Raw genomic sequence first — 24,207 nt, 5'->3', positions numbered from 1 at the left:
CCAAACATCAGATATTTTGTCAACAGCACCTAAAGAGACCACATTTCTATGACAAAGAAGAGTTAGTTTTTAACCAGACATTTTGTTTCAGGAACAAAAAAAAGAAAAAAAATGTCAGGAAAAAAGACTCAAAGCAAGCAAGTTAGTCCTCACCAGGAACAGGAATATCCTCATCTTTGAACCCTGTATATACTGGTTTTCTGTGCCTGTTTCCCGTGCGCTCGTGTACGGATGTGTGCTGTGTTCTGAGGGGAGTTTGTCTTGGCTTTGTGTGTATCTGTGTGGTGTTGGCAGTAGGATTTTGATGTTTCTTGCACTGTTTCAGTCAGAGCCTGAGGAACAGAGCAAAGTTTATTCCTAAGGAGAGCTGAATTTAGTACCTTAAGTTCACCATACATGAGTAAGATAATTAGGAACGTGTCAATATTCTGCATACATAGTTAATTAGGAGGCTGTGCTTGAAACTGCCAAACCAAGTCTGAATAGCAACCTAAAAGCAGTTTTCTGATGGTTAAGTAGTTACAAATCATGGAAAAAAACCCCCACAAAATATGCAAAATAGGAGCTTTGTGCTGGTTTTCTGCCCCTCAGGGTTTGTTTGGCCTGTGGCATCTCCGAAATCTCAGCAGTGTTGCACAGAGACAGCCAAAGGCCAGTCCCACACTGAGTCCATCAGGCAGGGCTTAGTCCAGTTGAGGACTGTACTTTTTGTCATTCCTGTCATTAAATTTCATCACCCCCATCACATGGGGGTGTTTGGACTCCTTGAATTTGTCCTCTGATAAGCAATTGCTTCCCAAGCATGCCACGTAGTAAAAATGAGATCTGTGCGTGTGCTCCTGTGTTTGATAACAGAAGCTCAGTTGTCTACCACGGCTATGTGAAAACACAATATTCATTGCTGTAGGTTGGACAGAGACCCAAACTCTTCTTAGGAAACAAGCCAAAAGCTGAAGTTCTCACCTGGCTTGGATTTGAAAATTTTGCAATTCAGCAGTTTTGAATAATATCTGTGAAAAAAACACCAACTCCTAAAATTAGACAAAGGCTTGTTTGGAAGGTTTTTGACGATTTTTCCAGAGAGCTAGTTTCACATTTCTAGTTCCTAAAGCAGTCTGACCCCCACTTCTCCCCCAGGGGAGTGCTGGCTGAGTCCAGTTCTTTTGTTTTTAAGAGATTCACTAGCTGACTGAATAAAATAACGCACAGGTTACAATCTTTCTTCTTTTGAAGACAATGATAAAACTCCCAGTGGGGCTGGGATTTAACTTGAGGATTACAACTGCTGTGAATCAATCCTCTACCAACTTTAGAAGAGTTGGGCCAATTAACACCAGCCAAGGGTACAGCCCTTTCATTCTACCCAGAAAGCAATAATATCCATTATTGTTTTTCCCAGCCAGCACTCTGCCATTCTCCTTCACCATAATTTCCCCTCTATTTCCCACCTTTTATTTCCCAGTTCTGACATTTGACTTGCAGAGCCCTCTGAACCCTTAAAAATATTTGCTCTCTAAAAAGCAATAGAAAGAAAAATGTTTGGATTTTTGCTTTGTAAAGAATCTGTTTTACTCATGTCCAATTAAAACAAATATAAAAAATAATCTCCTCATCTTCAGTGAGGAAGGAGCTGGGGCTTTCAAAATATACAAATCACGTGAAATAACAGCACAGACTGCCAGCCCCAGATCAGATGTGTATGGAGGGATGTATGCAATGTATTACAAACATCCACGCTTCAGGCCACATCCAGGGATGTCTTGGGTCCATTGTCCATGTTCTGAACTCTTTAACACACACAAAACTCTGTGATCTTAGATTATTTTTTTGTTTCAATACTTAGTAAATATAATTATGTGATTTTAATTCTTCAGAACGAAGTTAACACTGTTAATCTGTGATTTCACTTATTTGTGATAACTCTAAAAATGAGCAAATTCTCTGCTTTGAGAAACTTTGTAACATGCTTTTTGTCCATGTTTTTGTGTTAGAAGTTTTTCCTCTGCTCTTTTTCTCCTCCTATTTCTTGGCTTCCCTTTTGTTTCTCAGCCTGGCTGCAGCTCTGCCCCAGCTGTCTCCTACATTCAGACCAACTTTTCACAGCCTGGAGCCCAGACTGAAGTAGAGACAACCTCCTCACTCATCAGGGCTGCTCAGATTTATACCTGCTTACAGTGCTGGGACTGAGCTAAAGTGCTGTAAGACAAACTGTACTAACTGTGCTATTTCATGCCAGGAAAACTCCAGCTGGCTTCTTAAGCCATCTTTAAAGCTGCTTCACACACCTAGAAATCTGGGCCTTAGAATGTGAACAGGGTTTTTCACTTTTGTGTGTTTTTCTTTTAAATTAGAGTTTCTTGCTGGGAAAGTTTGATTGATTCAGGTAACATAAAGAAAAAATATCCCATGCAACTCAGTTGCTCAGTCACACACTGAATTTCAAACAGCAATGAACTAAAGAGGATGGTTCAGGAGCTGAATGCTTGGCTGTGCTCTTCAGTAAATCCATTAAAACAATACCATTTATTTTACAAAATGATACATAAACAAAAAGAGCGACACCATCGATATTAGGTATCTGCAAATGAGAACACAGCTGAAATGCAGCTGCTTTAGCTGGGTTCCACTTGAACCAAAGCCCCAGGACACAACACTGATGCCAAAGAAGACAGAAAAAGCTGCAAAATGAAACAAATGAAGCAAGGCAGCTTCAATCTCACCAGTCCGATATTGCCCTTGGTAAATACTCCACTGGAAGTCACTGAATCTAAAGGGATGAATGTTACTTCATGCAGTTACATGTGGGAGAGGCATGGGGGGTTTTTGCACAGACCCAGACTTTACAATGAACACAATTTGTTCACAACTGAGACCTTCAGTTGCTCAATTTAAGATTCCATATGCTGTTCCTGCTGGTAATGAGATATTCAAGATTATGAGATAAACCAACATGGCATTCTGATTAAAAAAGGTAAGCTTATAAGTCCATGGAAATCCCTTTTTAATACAAGCAGAAAGGACTTAGCATTAGTGTAAGTTTGTTCGACAGTCAATAAAATTAGACTCAATAAGGAAAAGGATGAATGAACAAAGAGACACATATTCCAGCAAGAAAATAAGACTTAGTGTTACAAAAATCATCTGGTGACTTGACTTGTGCTAGGGAGCTGTTTGGGTTATGTGAACACTTGGAAGTGCCTGGATAGCCCTGTGTCTGTTGACAATACCACATACAGCTCCTCAGTCACACATGGGGGGCAAATTCCTTCTGAGAACTCGAAGCACACACAGAGGAATGTGCGTGGTGTTTAATAAATGCTTTGTTTGAGAACAAAGGAAGGAAGGATTCCAGTGCCTGACAGCACATTGTCTTTATTTCCCCAGTAATTTAAGTAGAGCTGCTTTTCATTTTTTGCTGAAGTGTGTTTGTGTCTGCATTAGATATTGTAGTGATGTTCTCTGCGTGTGTCATCATGACAAGCACAAGCCTCTCCAGTCCTGAAACTATGGTGGGGCTGCCAGGAAACCACAGTGCATTCAGGACTTGGGAAAATGGAAACTCCTCACCAGTGGCAATTTAAGAGCGAGGGATGAGAAAGGTTTAAAGATGGAAAAGAAAAAAAAAAGCCAAACAAATATAAGTGGGAGTTGGAGAACAGGAAATACGATTAATTTGGGATGAAGATAAATATGATTAATTTGGGATGAACATAGGAAGGAAGCAATCAAAAAAACCCAATAAGCCAGGACTTCATCAGACAAAGCTTCACTTAAGGTTGTCTACATCATGAATGAGTGGACTGAGGGACTGAAGACCCAAGCACAGGTGAAGAAAGTTAGTATTGGCACTGCTGATAACAGCATGGGGAGTAATTATCAGGTAATGTAATGAAAACATGCGAGTTTCTTCAGAGAGCAGAATGTCAGGTAAAACCTGCCAAGTGCACTGAGTGATTCTGTTGACAGCCCAGACCAGGCCCTTGCTTTGTTTGTTGCTCTGTCTGGTTTCTCTGATTAACGCAATACAAACCTGAGCTCAGGTCGAGAACTGGCCGTGTGTGATTTTAGAACACCAACAGATTCTGTTCAGCTTTTTTTCTTCCACTGTGAGCAACAAAAGCTTATTTCAGTTGGCTCAGTGTTTAACAACAATTAACTTTAGGTGGAGGGAACGAAGACCATGTAATTTTTCAACAAACTGCAAAACTATAGCCTAAGAAAAAATATACCCCTACTTTCATTTAAAACACAAACTGTGCATGATTTTGCAGGTGTTTCTGATTTGTCAGACTTGTTTGTTGTTTGCTGCTTTTCCCAAGCAAATGCCAAGCTAAAGGCTCGCTGTGATACAAAACACACCCACCACAAAGCACCAGCCAAGACATCAGAACTGTTGCTCCCCAGCATCTGAGCCCAGAAACATCACCCCTCGGGATGTCCCAAGACACAAAGCACTTGGGTGTATTCCTGGCTGAGCCTGGGAGCACATGTGGCCAGGAAGGGCTTCAGTTGCTTCCACTATTAATTCACACTGAGACAGCATTTGCATATCCTGACACCGCAACAAGTCCCAGGCCAGCTACCCAGCCCAAAGAGAAAAAAAACTACCTTGTATCCTCAGGGAACTGTTTCCTTCTGAGTTCCTTCTCCCCTCCCAAGCAGCTGCTGGCTAGCTGAGGAACCAAGAGCATAGGAGCACTGTAATTGTGGCTTGCAATTAAAAGGTGCCCAGCAGCTGGGATACATCTTGGACAATTTCCACACCTGGCAAAAGCTAGATACACATTGACCACTAGTGGTTTCATACACCTTGCAAAGATCATGGTGAAGGTAACCAGTTGCATTTCCCACAGATGGAAGCTAAAATAACATGGCTGAAAGTGAGGGAAGCAAAAAGATGCAATGTCAGCAGTGTATTTGTCTTTTTTTCTTAATCAGACTACCCCTGTTCACAAGTAAAAAGCGGCCCCAGAGAATAAATCTCTGTCATTTTAATACATCATCAGTCCCACCCAAACTCTCAATCCAAGCTCAGGGACAGATTGATGTGATTTACTTATATTGTTTTATAACCAAAAGAGATTATTTATTTGTTAAAATGTTCCCAAGGAAATTCTTATTGTTACAATAATATAGAGAAAAGAAGTTGACCCAGGAAGAAGTCTGCTCTTTACAGGGAAGTTGGTTGGTCCCAGGGACTCTGATCCCTTGTGGCAAAAATTCACACAGCTTCAGAAGCGTTTTTTTAAAAGCTCTCCATCTGTCCCACAAGGGTCCTGGTCCCAGCCCATTAGCAGACACATCTGAGAGCGGAGGGTGATGAGTGAGTCCTGCTCATACTTTGTTTGGATCTGAGTCACCTTCTGACAGGTTGCTCTGTATCATACCAAAGGCATCCCTATATTATGCACATTCATTGCCAGCTGGAGTTGTCTTATTGTGTGGAAAATAAAAGAATAATGACATTAATGATTTGCCCTAGAACACATGCTGGCAGCAGCATTGCTGTGGAAGCTGTACTTCAGCACTTGACAGGTTCATTTTCAGTTGTGCAAGTAAAAGTAGTTGCCAGCAAGGTAAAAATACCAGTAAAAATCTAACACTGGTATTACAAAGCCTATCTGAATTGTCTCCTAAGGGTGGTCCTGGGACAGGCAAGCCCATGCACACAGGAAGCTCGTAGACACATCTATTGCTACTAGGTAATATTTCAGGAACTTTTAACTGGGAAAAACCCCTCAAACTTTTTTCCAAGGATCTATAAACCTACTCCTCCTACCATTTAACTTGTTACTAAGCAAGAGAAAAAAAAACACCCACTAATCCAGCAGAGCTCTTGCACACCCATCTGTATATTTTACTTATAATACTTAGTACTGTTGAAGTCAAACACAGGTTTAACGCATCACTTACAAGTTATTCCCAGAATTGAAACAGTTGTGTGGACTTTCTTGGGTTTCAGAATAGCTCCTTCATAGAAATGTCACAGTCAATCAATTAAGAAAGCTAAAAGTAATCAGTCACCCACGGTTGATTGGATTTAGCAGTTGGTGAATGCTTTTTTGTTCTTGGATCAACTACACCCACTTTCAAAGCTGATTAAAAATTGTTGATGATCTCTTCCACCTGTTCAGGATGATAAACTAGCTCCAAAACTAATCACCTCCAAAACCCTGGGCAAGTCAAAGTAGCTCCTGCCAGGCTGCACCCTGATGTGAAGACAAAAGCAGGAGAAAAGTGAAGCAACACCTGTGGAAGAAAAGTTTATAGACATCAGGTTTTGAAACTTAGTAACACTTAGGAAAACAGTGATCCTGGGCACAGAAAAGTGGAATTGCTTCCTGCAAATATTCAGTTACAGCCACTGCTTGGGCTCCTCTCTCTACTTCCTCCAGTGCGGTGGGAACCACCACAGCAGCGCACACAGAGCAGAACAGCATCCTTGTGGGTAAACCTTCAAAACTTGAAACAACACTGCCCTGCTGGTGCTTTTGAAAATACAACAGCCAGCTTATTAGGCTGCTTCCCCTCTGGGAGAGGTCAGCAAAGCCAGCAAAGACCCTGGCTCTGCCATTCCCATGGCTCCTGTAAGCAGAGCTGAGCCACTGCTGCTCGTTTGGGCTGTTGGATGAGGGGAGCAGGTCGTGTCTGTGTGTGCCTGCCCAAGCTCAAACTCCTTTAATGGCATGAGGAGGCTGTTGAGTTCTCCATTTCTTCCCTCCATCTGTGCATGCTAGAGATCAAAAGTGGGTGAATGACACATAGATGTCCCTCCTCTTCAGCAAACATAGTGGAGCACTCTGAGAGTCTGCAAAAATGACAGAAAAGGTCTCTGAGGATGTCGTGTTGCAATCTCAACCATTTGGCCAAACAAAACCCATCTGCCATCATAACATGAACCTGAAAACAAAGCTGACAAAGCCAGGAGTTGCAGAACTCCACAGAAACCCTTCTTGTCTGTTGTTGGATACCATTTTTTTTGTATTGTTCAACATGTACTTCAAATATTTGTATGAGTAATGGCCACATAAAAAAAAATCAACAGACAAGAAGACCCACCTGAATGTGCTATCACCACTGGAGTCATTGCCAAACCACACTTTAAAATACATTTTCTGGTGAAATATACAAACAAAATTACCTAAAGTTTCATGTGGCACGTAGCTGAGGACTAGATCCTTAAGCTGATGCAAGTCAGGGCACTCCCAGTGAGATCAGTTCATACCACCTGCAGGACCAGATCCTCATTTATACTTATTTCCTTATTATTGTCAGCGTTACCTTTCCTAGGCCATTCATTTATGCTGCTTCAATCAACCCAGCAGCCTCTTTAATTGTGGAAGGACATCACCATTCAATTTTAACCTTTATTTTGTTCCCAGAAGCATTTCTTTCCAAAGGAATTTTAACAATATTTCAAAAAGGTGATAGTAAATGCTCTTTCATTCTTGTCACACATAGTGAATCTGCTGGCTGGGAAGTCCCAGGTAAGGTCTCAGACAGAGGTTAATGCAGTCAGCAGATGAACTGAGGATTGCTTCCCTGGGGATTCTTGTACTGAATTTGTAAGTGTTGAGTTTGCAGGTGATCCCACTGGCACATGGCAATGAGACGACACAGACCTCCACAGCACTTCTGAAAATTTGAGGCCAGAATCCTTGAAGGACTTTGGGATTTAAACCCACAGAAAACCAGCATCTCTGATGCCTGCTCACCTCCCAGCACTCTGTGTTATCAGAGCATGTGTCTCGTCCAGCCTCAGCCACCGAAAAGCAGAAATGCTGATGCTGTTCCAGAGCTAAGGACCTTACCCTGGACTTCAAATGAGCGAGAGCTCAGAGACCATCTCCCAGGGGACACCCACCTCCCACCTCACCCACTGAAGGACCCCCCCATAACACCTTGGGCCCTGTTCAGGTTGCAAGGCGGGAAGCCCTGTTCAGCTTCTGGTGAGGAGGAGGCAGGACACCACTTCCCATGAAAGCCACCATCCCAGTGATATTGTTATTGTGAGGAAGGACTGACTGTGCAGGCCATGAGAGGCACGAAAGAAGAAGGGCCTGCAAGAGCAAGACCTGCCTTGGGTACTTCTCACAGAGTCTGGCTCAGGGCAGGGTTTGCAGCAGGCTCTGAGGCACGAGAGCAGCAGAACAGGTCCCTCTGCAGCTCTCCAGCCTCTCTGAGTTTACATGGCTTCCTGCTGTGAGGGTTGGCTTCTGAAAAATCCCTCCCCCGGGTGATTAGGATGGACTTTTGGGATGTCATCAGCAGGATGCTTAATGCAAGGCTGAAAATCCAAGCGGGAAGCGCGAGCTCATTACATGAGCTGCTGCACCCCTCTGCTAAGCAGCTCTACAGCATCATTAAAAACCTGGCAGTAGGTACCTATCTGCACCTGTAATTGCCTAACAGCCCTCAGAGTTTAGTTACTGACCCCAGGGGAGGCAGGTTACCTTGGCAGAAATGGGAGGAGAGCTGGGTTCCTGATGGTGGTTTTGTTTTGCTGACCAGTGCCTTTTTTTTTTTCCATTTTAAAAACAGTCTTCAAAAAATGAATGCCAAAATGCCTCAGCCCATTTAATTAATTATAAGATGTTATAGAAGAGAATCATGAGTAAGTTCAAGAACTCTATAAAAACAAGGATTTCATTATCTTTTGTTGGTCTGGTTACAGGCTAGTAATCCACAGCAGATTACTGGGATATGATTGCCCCACATATATATATATATGTATGTATGTATGTATATGTATGAAAGTAACCTAATGTAGCATATTCCTGTGGCTACTCTCTCTATCCACCCATGGAGAATATATTTTACTGAGCTGATTGGAACAGAATGCTTTAGGTTTTAATTTTACTTTTTTGAAGAAAAACTCTACATATTCATGTAACTTTCTCAGAGGCTTCTGTAAACAAAGAATTATGTTCAGGGCCACTGCCAGAAATAAGATATGTCAGAGGTCTGTAACCCATTCAACAGAGGATCAGTCAATGGCCCAAGGGTACTTCCTTGCAAGGGAAAGGGTAAAATAACTGAGGTCAAGGCCTCAAACGCAGCTTTAGTTTTAATCATGTTGTTGATTTAGAGCATAACATACCTTTTTTTTTTTCCTTTGCAATTGTCAAAAAAAATTTTGCTTGTCTTGACATGTCTATAATGGCCCCCATGTCTGTTCATTGCACTAGTCCATGCTGAGCTCATGGACAGGGATGTACAACATCACTGAGATGCAAATATATAGGCTTTACATGTAAATAGATTTGTTTCCCTCATGCTACTCTACAAACATGTGGAAAGAGTGAAGGGCAGGGAAAATGTCTTTTTGATAAGGAAATCTTTCAGTAAAATCCATATACTTAGAAGCAAATTAAACTATTGGGGGTAAAAAGTTTCGATACAATGATTTCTTAGATTTGGGAGCTAAAAGGGAAAAAGGGCAGAGAATCAGCAAAAGAAGGGAGAGGACTCAAATTTTCAATCCTCACTGGACATTTTGAGACAGTTGTTTCATAAAAAAAAGAAGTAAAGGTTCTTATTTCATTTTGCAATAAAACTAAATAATTTGTAAAACATCTTTGTGCATATGAAATGGAATCTGTTTTTCCACCATGACACATTCTATCCATACCTGACTGACTGAAACCAGGCACCAGAGGAAAGACCCAGCCACCTGCCTTCCTCACCCAGGTACAAAAGGACACAGTGAATTGGCTTTTAAATTACAATACAAAAAAGTGCTATTGGCAGGGTTTGTTTTATTTTTCCTGCTGGCATCACTGGAACCTCTCCCATTTCAAGAAGAGTTTGCTTCAAGATCTTCTTCACATAGCTCAGTCAAAACCTTAAGAAAATTTCTAGACAAGCCCCTTCTGCGGCCCCTGCAAACTGCGTACATGTGTAATTCGGATAGTTAGGAGTGGCAGGAAGCCTGTGTGTCCTAAACTAAGCACTGCACTGCAAAGAGGTGACAGGTGAGGCCATCACACACTTGCACACAGAGTACATAGCTCGTGCCCCTACATGTTTGACCATCACACAGCAAAATCCTTTACACGACATCCACGTTCAGTCTCTGGCTTAGAGCTCTCCTCACACAAACTACCCCTCCCCATTTTCTGCTGCTCCTGACACCTTTCACCATCTCCCTCTCTGGCCACAAGTGTCCAACATGAGCCCACTGACCCGAATTGCAGTCCACAAGGAGAGCAACAAGGGCAGTAAGTCAGCAGTAAGGTCATGAGAGGTGAAACCCTGGCCCAAAGGATGCTGTGAAAACTAGGATTTGTGCCAAGGTGATGTCAGGTCTCAGGCAAGGTCCAGATGAGGGAGCAGGGGTGGGACACTATTCCCAGCCAATCCCAGTTGTGCAAATGAAACAACATGATGACCCTGTTCAGGCACAGTGCCCAGACACGGATACTGCCTGGTCTCCAAGGAGAAATGACTGATATTGTTAACAAGGTCAGCCTGACTGCAGCATCCTTCCCATATCACAAACTCTTTCAGCACACCACACAGTCCAGGACATAAACTAGGAACAGTAACAAGCTTTAAGGTACTCGTGGGAGTTATGCAGCTCAAACGCACTTTGGGAGTGCATTCCTGTGAAATCTGCTGAAGAGAATTAATCCCTTTGGGGCAAATGCCAAGGATTTTTGATTTGGAGAATTATCACTCTGAATTCTGTAGTCATATCTGTTATGAATAAACTCTACATTAAACAAATATACAATGATTAGAAATAGTCCATTTCAGGTTTGTACAGCAACTACTTTATTATTTTCAAATGCAAATGTTTGCATTGTTTGCTATTTTACAATTTTACAAACTAGGTATAAAAGACCATAAATAAATGACATAAGTTATGTGTACCTAAAATTCATGGAGGGGGAAAAAAATTACAAATTAAAACAAAATAGAAAAATCTATATATCTAACCCAGAGATCATTCAAATGCACAAACCAAGAAATGCTGTTAGATTTTTTCAGTATGAACTAAATTATAATATGCCTCATACATTCTAATTTTAACCACAGTCCTTGCATATTCCAACATACTTGCAGTGATACAAAAAAATAAATGCACTCTCTTTTTATTTGTCTGATTAGTATTTCAGATTTTTTTTTCTTTTCTGGTTATGAAAATGTCACATAAAAGAAAAATACTGCTTTTTAAGTCCTGTTCACTGGTTACTTACCAGCTTTTTGTATTTTATACATATATATTTTTAATACATAAGATCCATCACAAAATTAGCACAGCAAGAAAAACCCGGACAAACATCAACCAGTGGTGTGTGAGCAGGACAATTTCTTAACACACAGAGGCTTCTCGTGCGAGACAGGCCGGCAGTGACCTCTCTTCTCCCAAGGGGCAGCAGTGCCGTGGCACTCGCCTTCCGCTCATCCCAGCTCCGCCTGGAGCAGCCTGTGGCCGCCCATCCCAGCACAGCTGGCACCTCCCGGTGCCCTGCCCGTGCCCAGCCTCAGCCAACAGCACCGCTGCCTTCGCTTCCCTCCCACAGCCCTGCCGCTCCTCCTCTGCCAGAGCAGGCAGAATTACTGCTCCAGGAGCTCCGAGGGTCGGCAAGGAGGAAGCAGAAGCAACTTCAGGACACCACAGCTCCGGTCAAGGCTGCACATCCAGACTGCCCAACGTCTGCCAGAGCCAGCCCCTGTCCAACCTGGGCTGCACTGGCGGCCCCCAGCAGCCAGGGAGCAAGTGGGGAGTGTCACCTGCCCCGCTCCAAGCACTCTGGCAGCCCTGCGTTCCCTGGGTGATTCCCCTCCGCTCCACTCCAACTACCTTACACTACACTAAGGTGGATTCTCCAAACACAGAAAGCTTTCCTTGGTAGGAACCAGTAAGTTGCAGCACTGTTCCTCAGGCCATGGAAGAAAGAGTGTCTTCTACTGCACTTCACCTGCTCTTCATTACCTCTACAAGGAACAGGACTCATTTCACAACTGCCTGGCTAACTACAGTAACTTTACTGGCATTATTGTTCCTTATCTGTGCTGGGAACCAGGGAAGTGTTCTGATTATTACGTTACAAGATTTCACAGCTTGCACACAGAGCAAGGTGCTTCTGTGAATGGAAGAATTGCATATATTTGTTCGCATTCAACAAGTCTTTAAAATCCTATTTTTGCAGATAAAAAAGGCTACGTAAGAATTCAGTTCAGGATTACCAGTGGATGGAAATGCAGGTGTTGCCTCCATTACCTTGCCACTTGCAAACTGGTTGGTCTTGGTCATGAACAGGGCACTAGTACGAATAAACAACACTTAACAAAAACCTTTAGCACCCTTTAGATCCCGTAATCTGTAAATCCAAAACTAACTTGAAATTGCCCCTGTTTCAGGCTGCAAAACTACTCATTAGTGTGGCAGCTAAAAACTACACTTACAGATACAGAAATTCAAACATTTTTTAATGTGTGTGTTCTTGCTACCATTTCAGACACAAGTTATTGGCCTACTCTCACATGACAGGGGACTCCTGCGCTTCCAGAGGTGTTCTCGGCACATTCACAGGCAGTTCTACACACGAGGTGCCTCGCACGCAAACACACACACACAGCCACACAGACGCACCTTTCAGAGGAGATAATAATCCATTATCCACTCAAGGAAAAAAAATATATTTATATCACTGCAATGGCACCTTCAGTGTAAAATGTCACCTCAGCAATGTACATAGGCAGCTCACAGGAACTGGGTTCTTTGCTGTGGCACCTGGCCTGGTGTCCTTGGTAAGATGTGTAGTGCTCCATCACCTGCATCTGTCTGAGATGGAGCGGTAACAGCCAGGGAGACGAGGAGAGGAAATAACAAAATATATAAATAAAACTGAAGGTAGGAAGAGAAGGCAGAAGGGGAGGAAAAAAAATCCAGAAGTCTGCAGGGCTTTGACACAGTACATTCCTCAAGTGACAACTGGGTGCTGAGTCTTAAAGAGTTAGTTATCGCTCAGTGGAGAAAAACAACGGAGTGGGTGGCCCGGAAAAAAAAAATAGAGAAAGTAAAAGTCACGCTCTCTTCAGGGACCGATGACTGCTCAGCATGTGTTTTCCAGAATCAGTGCTATGGAAGACGCAACTGTGGATCCAGAAGGCTTCATGTCTAGTCTATGTTCCTCCATGGTCAATTCGATCAACAGGACAGGCTATGGGGCCGTGAAAACAAAATCCATTTCCCTGCACAAAAAGAGAAGACAAATGTATTAAACCACATGCGCCAAGACCGACACGCAGACCTGAACGAATCCCTACTCCTGGATCTCCTGGAGAAACCCTGCTGTGTGCAGCCAGTACCTCCTCAGCTTCCCTCACACTATTTCTAAGTCTTGCTTCCATGGCATATCTTATATACAGATATGTAACCTATCTATCTATCTATCTATATTTACATGTGCCACCTCTTTTTTATTCATCTGCTCTCTTCTAGCTAAAATTACATTCCAGTGGATTCCCTTCATTGGCCATATTTTATCGCAGGGAACGCAACCATCAGTGGCAGTGCTGAAAAACCAGCATCTGAGCTGCCTTCACAGTTTTCATTCTATAGGGACACAGTTTTCCATTTTGTGTGGAAAATATTGCACTGTTTTGAATTACCACTACTAGACTCCAACACAGCAATTTTACAAACTGGCCAGAAAATTCGGTGTATTTTGGTTTTAGATAAAAAGATGATCTCAACAGAATGCAACAGATTTACAGCGAGGAAACTTGAAGTATCTCTGCACTTAAGATGCAAAAGATTTTTTCCTGCTGAAAGTACAAATGTCAGGTCTTTAAAATGAGTAACTACTTCTTATGTTGCCTGGCAAAATGACATTAAAACATGCTGGTTTAAGTAGTTTTTTTTGAAGAAATCTTAAATTTCTTGAAATGGAAAAGCTTTTATAAGTAATACTGCAGAACACTTTACACTGAGCTGTCATGACTTGACAGGATCCAAATTTAGCATTCCATATTTTGAACATGTTGTTCTCTGAGAAAGTTGGGAATGCAGGAGAGTTAGTGGTCAAAACCATCAAGTTATTGTTAAAAGTGACAAAAAGTGATGTGAGTGACAATACAGTAAGTGTGACTTGTCCAACTGAGTGAACTGTTTTGGCTTTAGAATAAACTCAATTATTAAAAAAGTCTGACATATAAAGCCACTAAATCATTTCTGAATTTGCTGTCAGGTGCAGACCGGGACCAAAATATTATAGACTAAAGAATCAGTCTTAGCACCATCAAACTATGAATTTCACCTTCTTGACATTGTGCCTGGCACAGCTGAAATGCAATGTCTGTTCTAAAGGACGTGTCATGAAAATCCTTCTCCTATTCAGCACAGTATAAGGGGGCCCGTCCTGCCATTTTCTAAGGTCATCTCATCACTTTGTTCCTCAAAAGGACTTTAAAAGGAATCTAATTTATATAGTCTGTTCAAAAAGAGTAATAGAAGCTTTAATATAAATAAAATTCAAACCTAAATGTGTTCCGAGCTTTCCTGGATAAAGCTTTATGCTGTGTGACCTACAGAGGACAACCACATTCCCATAGCAGTCTCCTCCACCTAGCAACCCAGGGGATCCTTTCACTCACTCCAACTTCCCATCTGTTCCTTAGAGGAGGTGAAGGGCAGCTTTCCCAGCAGGTCATGCTCCATTTTTTTGGCCATACTTGCAGAGGGGCATTAGGCCTCAGCTGTGCAGCCTGTATCTGGCACTCACACTCACAGCTGCCTCGATAATCCAGCCCAGAGTGATGGTTACAAGAGTGAATTTGGTTCCCACAGCTGATCAGATTGGATCACTGTGCCTGAACTGTAACATTGCTGCATAGCACAGAGCTGTCACCATGCCTGACACCCGAACTGCAAAACCAGGAAGGCTGCATGCACAGTTCCATTTCCTTCTGCTTCCCCTTCCATAAAACCACTGACACTGCATCTGAAACTGGTCTTGCTAAAACATATTGGTTCTACTTCTGCTAACGAGAAGGTAGGAAAAGTCCTTGGTTCTCCTCAGTGCATTTATGAGTATCTGTAATTTACAAGGTTATTGTTACTTCCTATGGGATCCACACGTGTGAGTTTTTCCATCCAAAACACAAGCACATCTCTACTGCTCTCAGTGCAAAGTGGGGTCAAGCTCTCAGCACTGAGCTGAGCCCTAAGACACACTCCTACACCTTGTCTGCACATCCTGACACGCAACATCTTGAGAGCAAGACCAGATTTTGAAAGAGTGCAATTTTCACTGTCATCAAATAGAGCAAACAATGGGAAACACTCAGCAATTAGTTTGGGAAACCAGCACAGGTTCTTACAAACAAGTTGGGAACCCCAAATAATACATACCACAGCATTTTTTACTTTCCCCCAACAGTGTTGAAATCCTAGCACAGTTTAAGAAATAAAGCACCGTGAACATGTACCTTCTGTGAGGCAAAGGGAATTGCTTCTTGAAAGAGAAAAGAAGTCTGAAAGCTCCACAGCCACGATTGTCACAGCTGACTACTGGCGAGATGTTCACAAAATGTCTTTCAATGGTAGGCTTCAGCACGGCACAACAACAGCCAATAATCTCCCCAGAAGTCCAGTTTTGCCCAGTAATCCACAAGGTGGGTCACTTCATGTCTCAAGCCCATAAATGGGTAGATCACTAATTGGCAGGCACTGATTAGCCAAACAACATTCTCACTGAGGTTTCTGCAAGGTATTAGTGATGCATCAAGTCTGCAAAATATATCCTAGGGCAGAGTCTTCATTCCAGTGAAAGATGCACATCGGTGGTTTCACCCACGAATAAAACACTATGGTTGTAATCCTACAGGTCACAGGGAGAAGGAAAGTAATGCTGTTGTTTTTTCAAGCACAGTATCTGGCAGCAAACATAGCATCAAAACTCGAATGTGACTTTATATTTATATAGATACATGTATTTTACATATCGTTGATCAACAGAGAAGTATGTTCCAAGAAACAATTTGTTCCAGGACTGGTCTAAAATGACGGCTCGTCATTTCTGGAGCCCCCCCCCAAACACACACGCTCGGCTTCCGCAATCTGTACATCAAGCAATGCTGCAGATCTTTATTTCGACGGGCGAGGAGACGAAGTAAAAAAAGTGCAGTTCTTCAATTAAAGTGCATGGATGAGGTAAACTAATTTCAAGAGTTTTGAGTTTATTCAGTACTGGCTCAGACGGGAACCATCCTGCCGTGCATCTGTTGCATTTGAGTGCGCATCGCTTGGACACTGCTCAGGATCTTGTTCTGGTGCGCGATGGCCGTGATCCCGATCCTCGCCAGGTCACTGTGGAATGCAAGAGAAGAAGAGAGGGGCTGAGAACTATGGATCAGATGCTGGTGCAGAGAAAAATATTATGAGTCAACCACAAGCAACATTAGCAAAAGCAAGGCAGATGTACAGAAATGTTTAATTAAATAAGTGGAGGCATTGTGGAGGTATTTTAAAGTTATCCTCCATCCAAATGAAAGGCATTCCATTCCTTTAATGAGTGTAATGATATGCAGTACAAAGCAAAAGAGGCTGATTAAATCCAGATTTACCAGTTTTTTGTTATATCGCTGAGTACTTACTCCTGGTTCATATGCACCACAGCCTCTAGGGTGGTATAGCCAGCAGCTGTGAAGTTATCCTTGTATCGCTCCATTTTCATGGCTTGGAGCCAGTCACCGACAGAAACAACCGCTGAGAACTCAGGGGAGCTGGGATCCAGCAGGGCTGTGCTAGGTCTGGACGGCAAACAGTGAAAGGACAGAGAAATGGTGTCAGCTGGATCATGAACCACAAACCAAAGTTTGGTCTCTGCAACAATTATCCTCAATGATGAGGGAAAGCAAGGGCGAGACGCTGTGCCCAACGAAACTGGTGGCTCTGCACATCAACGCAGATCAATGCAAGAAACTGAACAAAATGCAAAGGAATAGGCCAATTTTTGCTAAGAAAGAATCTGACCTTAGGTTTTTATTTTTGGTTTGAGACCTAATTTGAACCACAATGCTGCTTACAACTTCTACCTCAGATGCAACCAAGTTCACAGAAAATGCTTTTACTTCCACAAACAAAGAAGATGGCAATGCTGGAAGGCGTTCAGTCTGCTGGGTCTGTATCTCACGGGCAGCAATGCCAGACCTTGCCAATCCTGCATGTGTCAGACCTCAGCTCAGCAGCTATAGAAACACTACTGAAGTATGTGCAAAGGAACTGGGAGCTCACACCCTGCCAGACTGGTTTGGAGGGTAAAACTCAGGGCGGGTTCAGATAAATCCTATTTCTAGCCAGGTCTGCTCAGAGCACTCAATCAAACTCAGGACAGCAGGGAGTTAATCCCCTCTTTAATCAATCCATTCCTGACTGTAGTGTGTGCCAGGAGTGGCGGGAATCACACGAGCTTTGATCTTTCTCTCTTTGCACTGTGGAATGTGCTTCTCATTTTCCCTTGCACAGATTTGCCAATAATTATTTTTACAAAATTTGCTTCTCTTATTAATATTTCATTTATTATTTCATGTATAGCATAAGCCACAGTTTCATTAAATCACTATAAATTACTACTATCTATCTAATCAAAACAATTATCATTTAGCAATTTATCTGAAAATGCACATCAAAGATTAGGTGTGCAATAGCATGGTTACATCTTGCCTGAGGCACAGAGTACACACTGGTTATACTTGGTACAACTCTTTTACTGCACTATCTAACACAAGACCAATCATGGCAACCTATTTATATATAATTATGCTGCATGTATAAAGTCATATATTAATAATGTTATATGCATATTTGAAATTCATATTCCAAAGATGAGAAATATATTTATAAACAGCCATGAACATGAAATGACCTTGAATAGGCTATTAACTTACATCCACACACACAGAATGACCTTGAACTGACTATTAACTATTGAAAAATCTACATATTTTCAAAGAGCACCTGTAAATTGGAAAGAAAGCAAAATGGAGGAGTTCCTACTGTGGTTCTCAAATCAAATTATCACAGCAGATCATACTGTGATTCTCACCATGTAAATTATTTAAGCATCAAAGGAAGGATACATTTTTGCTAGGCTACCATTACAATTGGGGCAATTTGGAAGACGTGGTGCTAGTGGCCTCACAAGGTTAATAATCCCTCTTCAGATAACATACATTGTAAGCAAGACACACAAAGGGACCTACAAGTTTAAAAAAGGAACTAGCTTTTTCTACAGTGTTGTTCTATTGAAGGCTGAGACAGAACCGCTGTTACTCCTTCACTGATTCAAGAAGCTTAATTTTGTATTGCCTAATGGATATTTTGTACCTTCCCTTCTACTGAAAAATATATTCCCATTATCTTCCTCTTGTTTCTTTCCTTTTAAGCTTTTTTTCCATATTTGCTGTAAGCAAATTTATCTGACAAAGACATTTTAAAAAAGCAGACCAAACCTGGTGTAAATTAGTAAAGCTCCTATTACTTCAGCAGTATTTCATCAGCTTAAACAAACTGCTGATCTGTCCCAACAAAGATATTTTGGTTTTACCCTACTACTCTGGGAGTTTCCTTACTGCTGTGCTTCTTTTGCACGTACCAGGTATACCACGCTTAGCAAACAAAACAAATGTAATGTGGGATCAGTGGAGACATGAAACTGGCTTTCCACAAAATTAAATTCAAATTCACATAAAAATTAATCCACACCTTCCCAATGCCCGCAAGGCGTTGGCTGTAATGCCATAATGCTCATTTGCAAATCCTACACAAATCTAGGGTTTATAAAACTTGATGATCTGCTTTTCCTCAGAAAACCACATCACTCCTGTTAGCTACACTGCATTGAGATGACCCTACCCCATTCAAGCCCTTTCACCACGGGGGTAGATGGGAAAGACGCAGCAAACTCTGCCTTCCAACAGAGCTTGAATGCGTCAGAGCTTTTTTCAGGACGTGCTTAGGGCTGTGCTATAAACTTGCTCAGCGTTGGTGTGATACAGCAACAGCTCTGCTCATTCCATTTTCCTTCTCGCAGGGCTGGGCGAGCCTGGGGTGCCCCGGGGGTCCAGCAATGTGCCAGCACGAGCCCTGTGCTCGCTCGCACAGTGCAGTGGCTGCTGTGCAGCCTCGCTCTGCAGAGCCACAGCGCACACCTCACAGCCAGCACTCGCAGCTTTGCCTGTCACCTCCAGTGTGCTCCCTCGTCCATCACCATTACTAAAGCACAGCTGACCTGGAGCTCTCACTGCCTGTCCTCTTCAGGCTGTTGGGGTTGCGGATGAGTTTGTCCAGCATGTTGACGATCTGTCCAAATTTAGGCCTGTCACTGCGCTCCTTCTGCCAGCAGTCCAGCATCAGCTGATGGAGAGCAATGGGGCAGTCCATCGGGGGTGGCAGCCGGTACCCTTCCTCAATGGCTTTAATAACCTATAAATGGCACAATTAGAAAGACATTAGAGAACATCAGACACTGCTCACATCTACCAGCTGAGTATCATTTATCCTAGGGCAATCCGAACTACGGTAACAAATCCACAGTTAAGTGAAACAACATGGAAAATTTCACTCAGACTCAGGCAGTTGGTGGTCTCAGAACTGTCATTTCTCCTCAGCAATTCAAAACTAAAAGGGTACAGCATCCAAAGCAGATATCAGATACAGGAGGGCAATGTGTCACAAAAGAGCACATTGGATATAGGGATGACAGAATAGCCCTGGTTAGAATTAAACAACTATCGTTGGACAGAGGGTTGGAGAAGCAACAGCTCTACAGGAAATTTTAACTATCTGTCAGTTTTAGGTGCAATATGTTGAAGATTATGTTTTCCCCATAATTTTTAAGGTACAGCAGATCACCCCCTCCCCCTTGTCCCCCTGGGCTAGTTCATCTCTGTTAGTAATACAGGCCTGGCAGAGAACCTGTTCTCTCACCACTATATGCTCTGAGCCAAGAAATGCAGAGACGGGAACCCTTTTGTGCAGCTTTACAGAAGTCCAACATAGCTTAAGAATGTATTTCATATTTAACAGAATCCAGAGAAACTCAGAAACTGAAGTCACTTCAAACCCTCCAAAATGGGCTCCAGAGCTCAGTATTCTGATGTCTTCTTAGCTCTCTCAGGAGAACAGGATTCAATTCTGACATGACAGGGACATGACCCAAGAGCCTCCAGATCTGAATTAATCGATATGACACTGCTGGCAGGACTCACCATGAGACCAGAGATCAGGAGTGAACTGAGACTGAGTTGCACTAAATTCCCTCATTTAGTGCTTGTCCAATTAGTGGCTAAAATCCACTGGGAGGACAGCGCGAGGAATATGCTTGTATTATTAGCAGCTATTCAGTGACCACAAACAAAGTGGCTCTCACTACTCCAGAAAATATGAAGATCCTTTTGCTCTCTCTTGATTCAACAGACACTGAGTATACTTTGAAATCCACTTCTGCTTTTTGTGAAAAGTACTGATTTTGCCATCATTAAGGAGAAAAAAAAGGCATATCTATGATATGTACATGTAAAGAGTGTGCAAGGACCATAATACTGGTTTTCCCTGTCCTGTTCAAGCCAGCTTTTCAACCTAGTCTAGCAGCACACATAAGCAGTGTACACCAGCCTAACATAAACAGCTCTAATAAAAACAGCTCTGTGTTTGTTGCAGTGAGCTCCACTGTGCTGTGCAGACATGCTTGATATAACCGAGACACATCTGGTGTTTTATTTTCTTGCTAAGTCTTGATGACTTCCTGTTAGCAAAGGAAGACAAGACTGGGTGCCAGAAGAGACATTTCACATCAGAAGGAAATTAAAATTATATCCCCTGTTTAGATTAAATGCCATCCGCATCTAGACACTCTTTGAAAATGTTCAGCTCTACATAAGAAAGCAGATGACTTGTAAAATGACTTAACCACTCCCAGGACCGTATATTCAGATTACCATTTTCTTCTTCCTTTATACCCTTGTAAATCCCCTGGGAAAAGAATTACGGATAATCTAGGCTTCATTTTCACTGGGATTTTTTTATTTTCATTTAATAAAAATTCCATTAGCAAAAGCTCTTATTAGCATTATTATTAAATACTCTTCTGGAATAGCAGCCATTGTGCATGCTCCCTCTTGGAATACACTGAAGTAGTCCAGATGGTACAGTTAAACAGGACATGCATAATTTAAGAATGGTCATTTCCAAAAGCTGCTTTTTAATGCCCTCAGGGGGCAGCTATGCCATTGTCACAAGGATGCTCTGACTAGTAATCAGAATTGGATTTCATACATGTTGATTTAGATATCCCACAAGAAATAAAATGACCTGAAAGAGTTACAAGCATACATACAAGAGTTACAGAGCTTCAAGAATTAACTAGCAATAGGAAGCCCAATTAAATTCAAATGTTTTTTTCTTAAAGACATTCAATAAACTCGAGATTTAATATGAACATTCAGATCTCCCCTCTCCTGACAGTATTACGATCTGACACTTTAAATATATTAATTTCCCTTTCCTCCATTTTTCTTTCTTACATTAATTGTTTGGGTTTTTTTAATTAAAAAACCAAAAGAAATAAAACTGATGCACAAGTTACAGACCCTAACTTGAAAACTCCCTATTCCCTGACCAGAGACCAAACTTCAAGTACTCAAGAAATTTTAGTTCCAGAGAAGTTCCCTGAGAAAACAGGGGGTCTACCACCCATAATATCCTTTTAAAAACCTGGAATAAACGTTTTATAACCATATAGCAACTGACACAGACACACATCAGCAGACGTCTAAGGACAAAGGTAAAGGTGAGGTGGGAGGAAAGAGAGAGAAAAGGAAGAGGAAGCTCAGAAGGAGACTCACATCTTGATTGGACATATCCCAGTAAGGTCTTTCTCCATAGGACATCACTTCCCACATGACGATGCCGTAGCTCCACACATCACTAGCTGATGTGAATTTACGGTAGGCAATTGCCTCTGGTGCAGTCCACCTGATGGGGATCTTGCCACCCTGTCACAAATAAAAGAAACCACAGGCTAGTGAGTCACTGACCCAGTAATGTGCGTGGCTGACACTGTTCTACACGTTAAAAATACAAAATGCTTTTTGTACACAACTCCAGAATCCTTCTTAAAAAGGCATCCACTTTCTCTCTTGCTTGCCATAAAACTGTCAGATCCAACCAGGAGGCAATGCTGCCCATCTGTTTTCTTTAGTCACAAGGAGGCGAACCAGTAAATTGTTAAATGAATTTTTATCAGCCCTCCAAGAGATCTCTGCTTAGGGCTATGCTGAAGCCTGAGAACAAGCCAGGGGTTTTACAAAGTATATATTAGAGATTTAGTTGACAAAACAAATAAGTACACGCTGTTAATTACTATTTCCTTGCTTGCCTGCCTGACCTGTTTGGCCTGTTTCAGAAAAATGGGATTATAAACGTTTTGCTTTTCAAAAAGGTAAAATAAAGAGAGGATAAACTGGAAAGATTTATGAATACGGTGGTGTTTCCCATGGGCAATACCCCAATTCCTACCAGAGATGTGAGATGGCAAGCAAACCTCTGGGCTCTCCCAGACCCTGGGGGAGGAGTTCAACACCAGACCATGGTACAAAGCTGCTTTTGATACCTGTTGGAGAGAGCTGCCTCTTCTTACAATACTTCTTTCTAAATAAATAAAAACACTTGGGCATCTGATATGGACCACTGAGGTCCTGCACTGTTTAAAAAGGAACTCACTCCATCCTGTTTATCTGATTTTGCCTTAGCTGAGTGATCCCAGGCCAGAGATTTCTCCTTTTGTTTATGCTAATATGTAAGGTGTTTTTAATTGAGCTTTTGGTTTCCTGCAGTTCCATCTGGGGAATGACTTAAGCTGAACAAAGGTTTTCAGGTTTTTTCATTTGCTTTTATGCTTTTTTGATTAAGTTTGTTTTGGTAGTTTTTTTCCCAACAACCTTTCAGATAGTTTTTATCCATAACTGAGTGCAGCATATGCATACTTAATGATATATTGTTCTAGTATATCTCTCAAGTGTTTAATATGGACTTGTTCCAAAGCCAAGGGAAATCAAAAGGGGTCCTTCTCCTAGCTTCTTTGGCCTTTGCATCAGGCCTTTTGTGAATCAGGTTGTAGCAATATGTGCATTGTGAGGCTATAGGATGCTCTCACTTTAATACTGCTAACAAGACCAGAACACACCATTCTCTTATAAAAGGCTGCTTTAAAAATTGCATTCTACTGCATTGTCTCTGGTTATGTAAAAGCTTTATTCTTCCTTTCAGACAGATTTATACGTGGTTGTTGTTCTAAAAATTGTCAATAAGCTCTTTATATTTAGCTGCTTGAGCACAGTGGAGTTAATTCAAGTTTTCCTGATCCTTCATTACTGATACCAAATGAAGACAATGACTATAAAGCAAATGTCATTGATTCTCTTTAGTTTACTCTTGAGAGCAAACATAATGCTCTATCTCCACTTGCTAAATTTAAAGGGAAGCTTTTCAGTCATTTCTGTCTTGCCCTTGTGTACTTGTCTAAACTCTAATTTCCCTGAATCTAGCTTTCAGATATGTGCTTCTTCCACTTGCCACCCTTATGAGTGAGAAAAAGCAAGGCTGGCCAGCATTTAATACTACATGAGTCTCTCCTTCCCTGTAATGAACTGTGAATCCATTAAAGGATGAGTGTTGGGATTAAATGGCAAGATCTGAGTGCTGCAAACAAACTCTGCACTGGAGAGAACAGATGGAGAATGGCAGATATTTAAAAATGAAGAAAATAAGCAATTAAAAAAGGAGACCTTATAAACTCTGACTTTTTTTTCTTTGCGTGCATGTTGATATCAGAGGTATTGGTACAAAGACTGGTAATGACTGGGATGTTGTATTGTGGCCAGAACTACTTGCATTAGCCCTATTTCCACATGCAGCATATTAAAATGGATTTAGCAAAATTAGTTAACAGTGGGATGCTGAAATACAGATAAAATGGGAAAGAAACAAAAAATGGAAATGCAGGCCTCACACTATTCCCAGTACAAATTATTTAGGTCAAATTTACGACTGGCTTCGTGATGGGCAAGAGTGGATTTATAGGTTTTGGGGTTTTTTTTGGTGACATGTCTTCACTTGCTGTATCAAACCTCAGGTAGGACCGGCCACTTGAAAACCACTAAGCACATTTGTAGATATCTGAAGGAACAGAAATC

General features: G+C 41.9%; 1 protein-coding gene across 1 annotated transcript in view; it reads right to left on the bottom strand.

The window, feature by feature from the left end:
- Window positions 1-10,752: 10,752 nt before the first annotated feature.
- The window catches only part of EPHA4 (EPH receptor A4), a 101,181-nt gene continuing 87,726 nt past the window's right edge, over window positions 10,753-24,207 (bottom strand). The window contains exons 12-16 of the mRNA XM_027685986.1: window positions 21,859-22,008; window positions 19,245-19,438; window positions 16,609-16,764; window positions 15,442-16,321; window positions 10,753-13,203 (exon numbers count right to left, since the gene is read on the bottom strand). Coding sequence (XP_027541787.1) covers window positions 16,207-16,321; window positions 16,609-16,764; window positions 19,245-19,438; window positions 21,859-22,008 — 615 coding nt within the window. The 3' untranslated portion in view covers window positions 10,753-13,203; window positions 15,442-16,206. The remainder of the gene's footprint in view (window positions 13,204-15,441; window positions 16,322-16,608; window positions 16,765-19,244; window positions 19,439-21,858; window positions 22,009-24,207) is intronic.

This window comes from Neopelma chrysocephalum, unplaced genomic scaffold (genome assembly GCF_003984885.1).
Source record: "Neopelma chrysocephalum unplaced genomic scaffold, ASM398488v2 Primary Assembly neopelma1_70, whole genome shotgun sequence".
Classification (NCBI taxonomy): domain Eukaryota; kingdom Metazoa; phylum Chordata; class Aves; order Passeriformes; family Pipridae; genus Neopelma; species Neopelma chrysocephalum.
The sequence above is the reverse complement of the archived record's forward strand: the minus strand, read 5'-3'. Positions and strand labels throughout refer to the sequence as shown.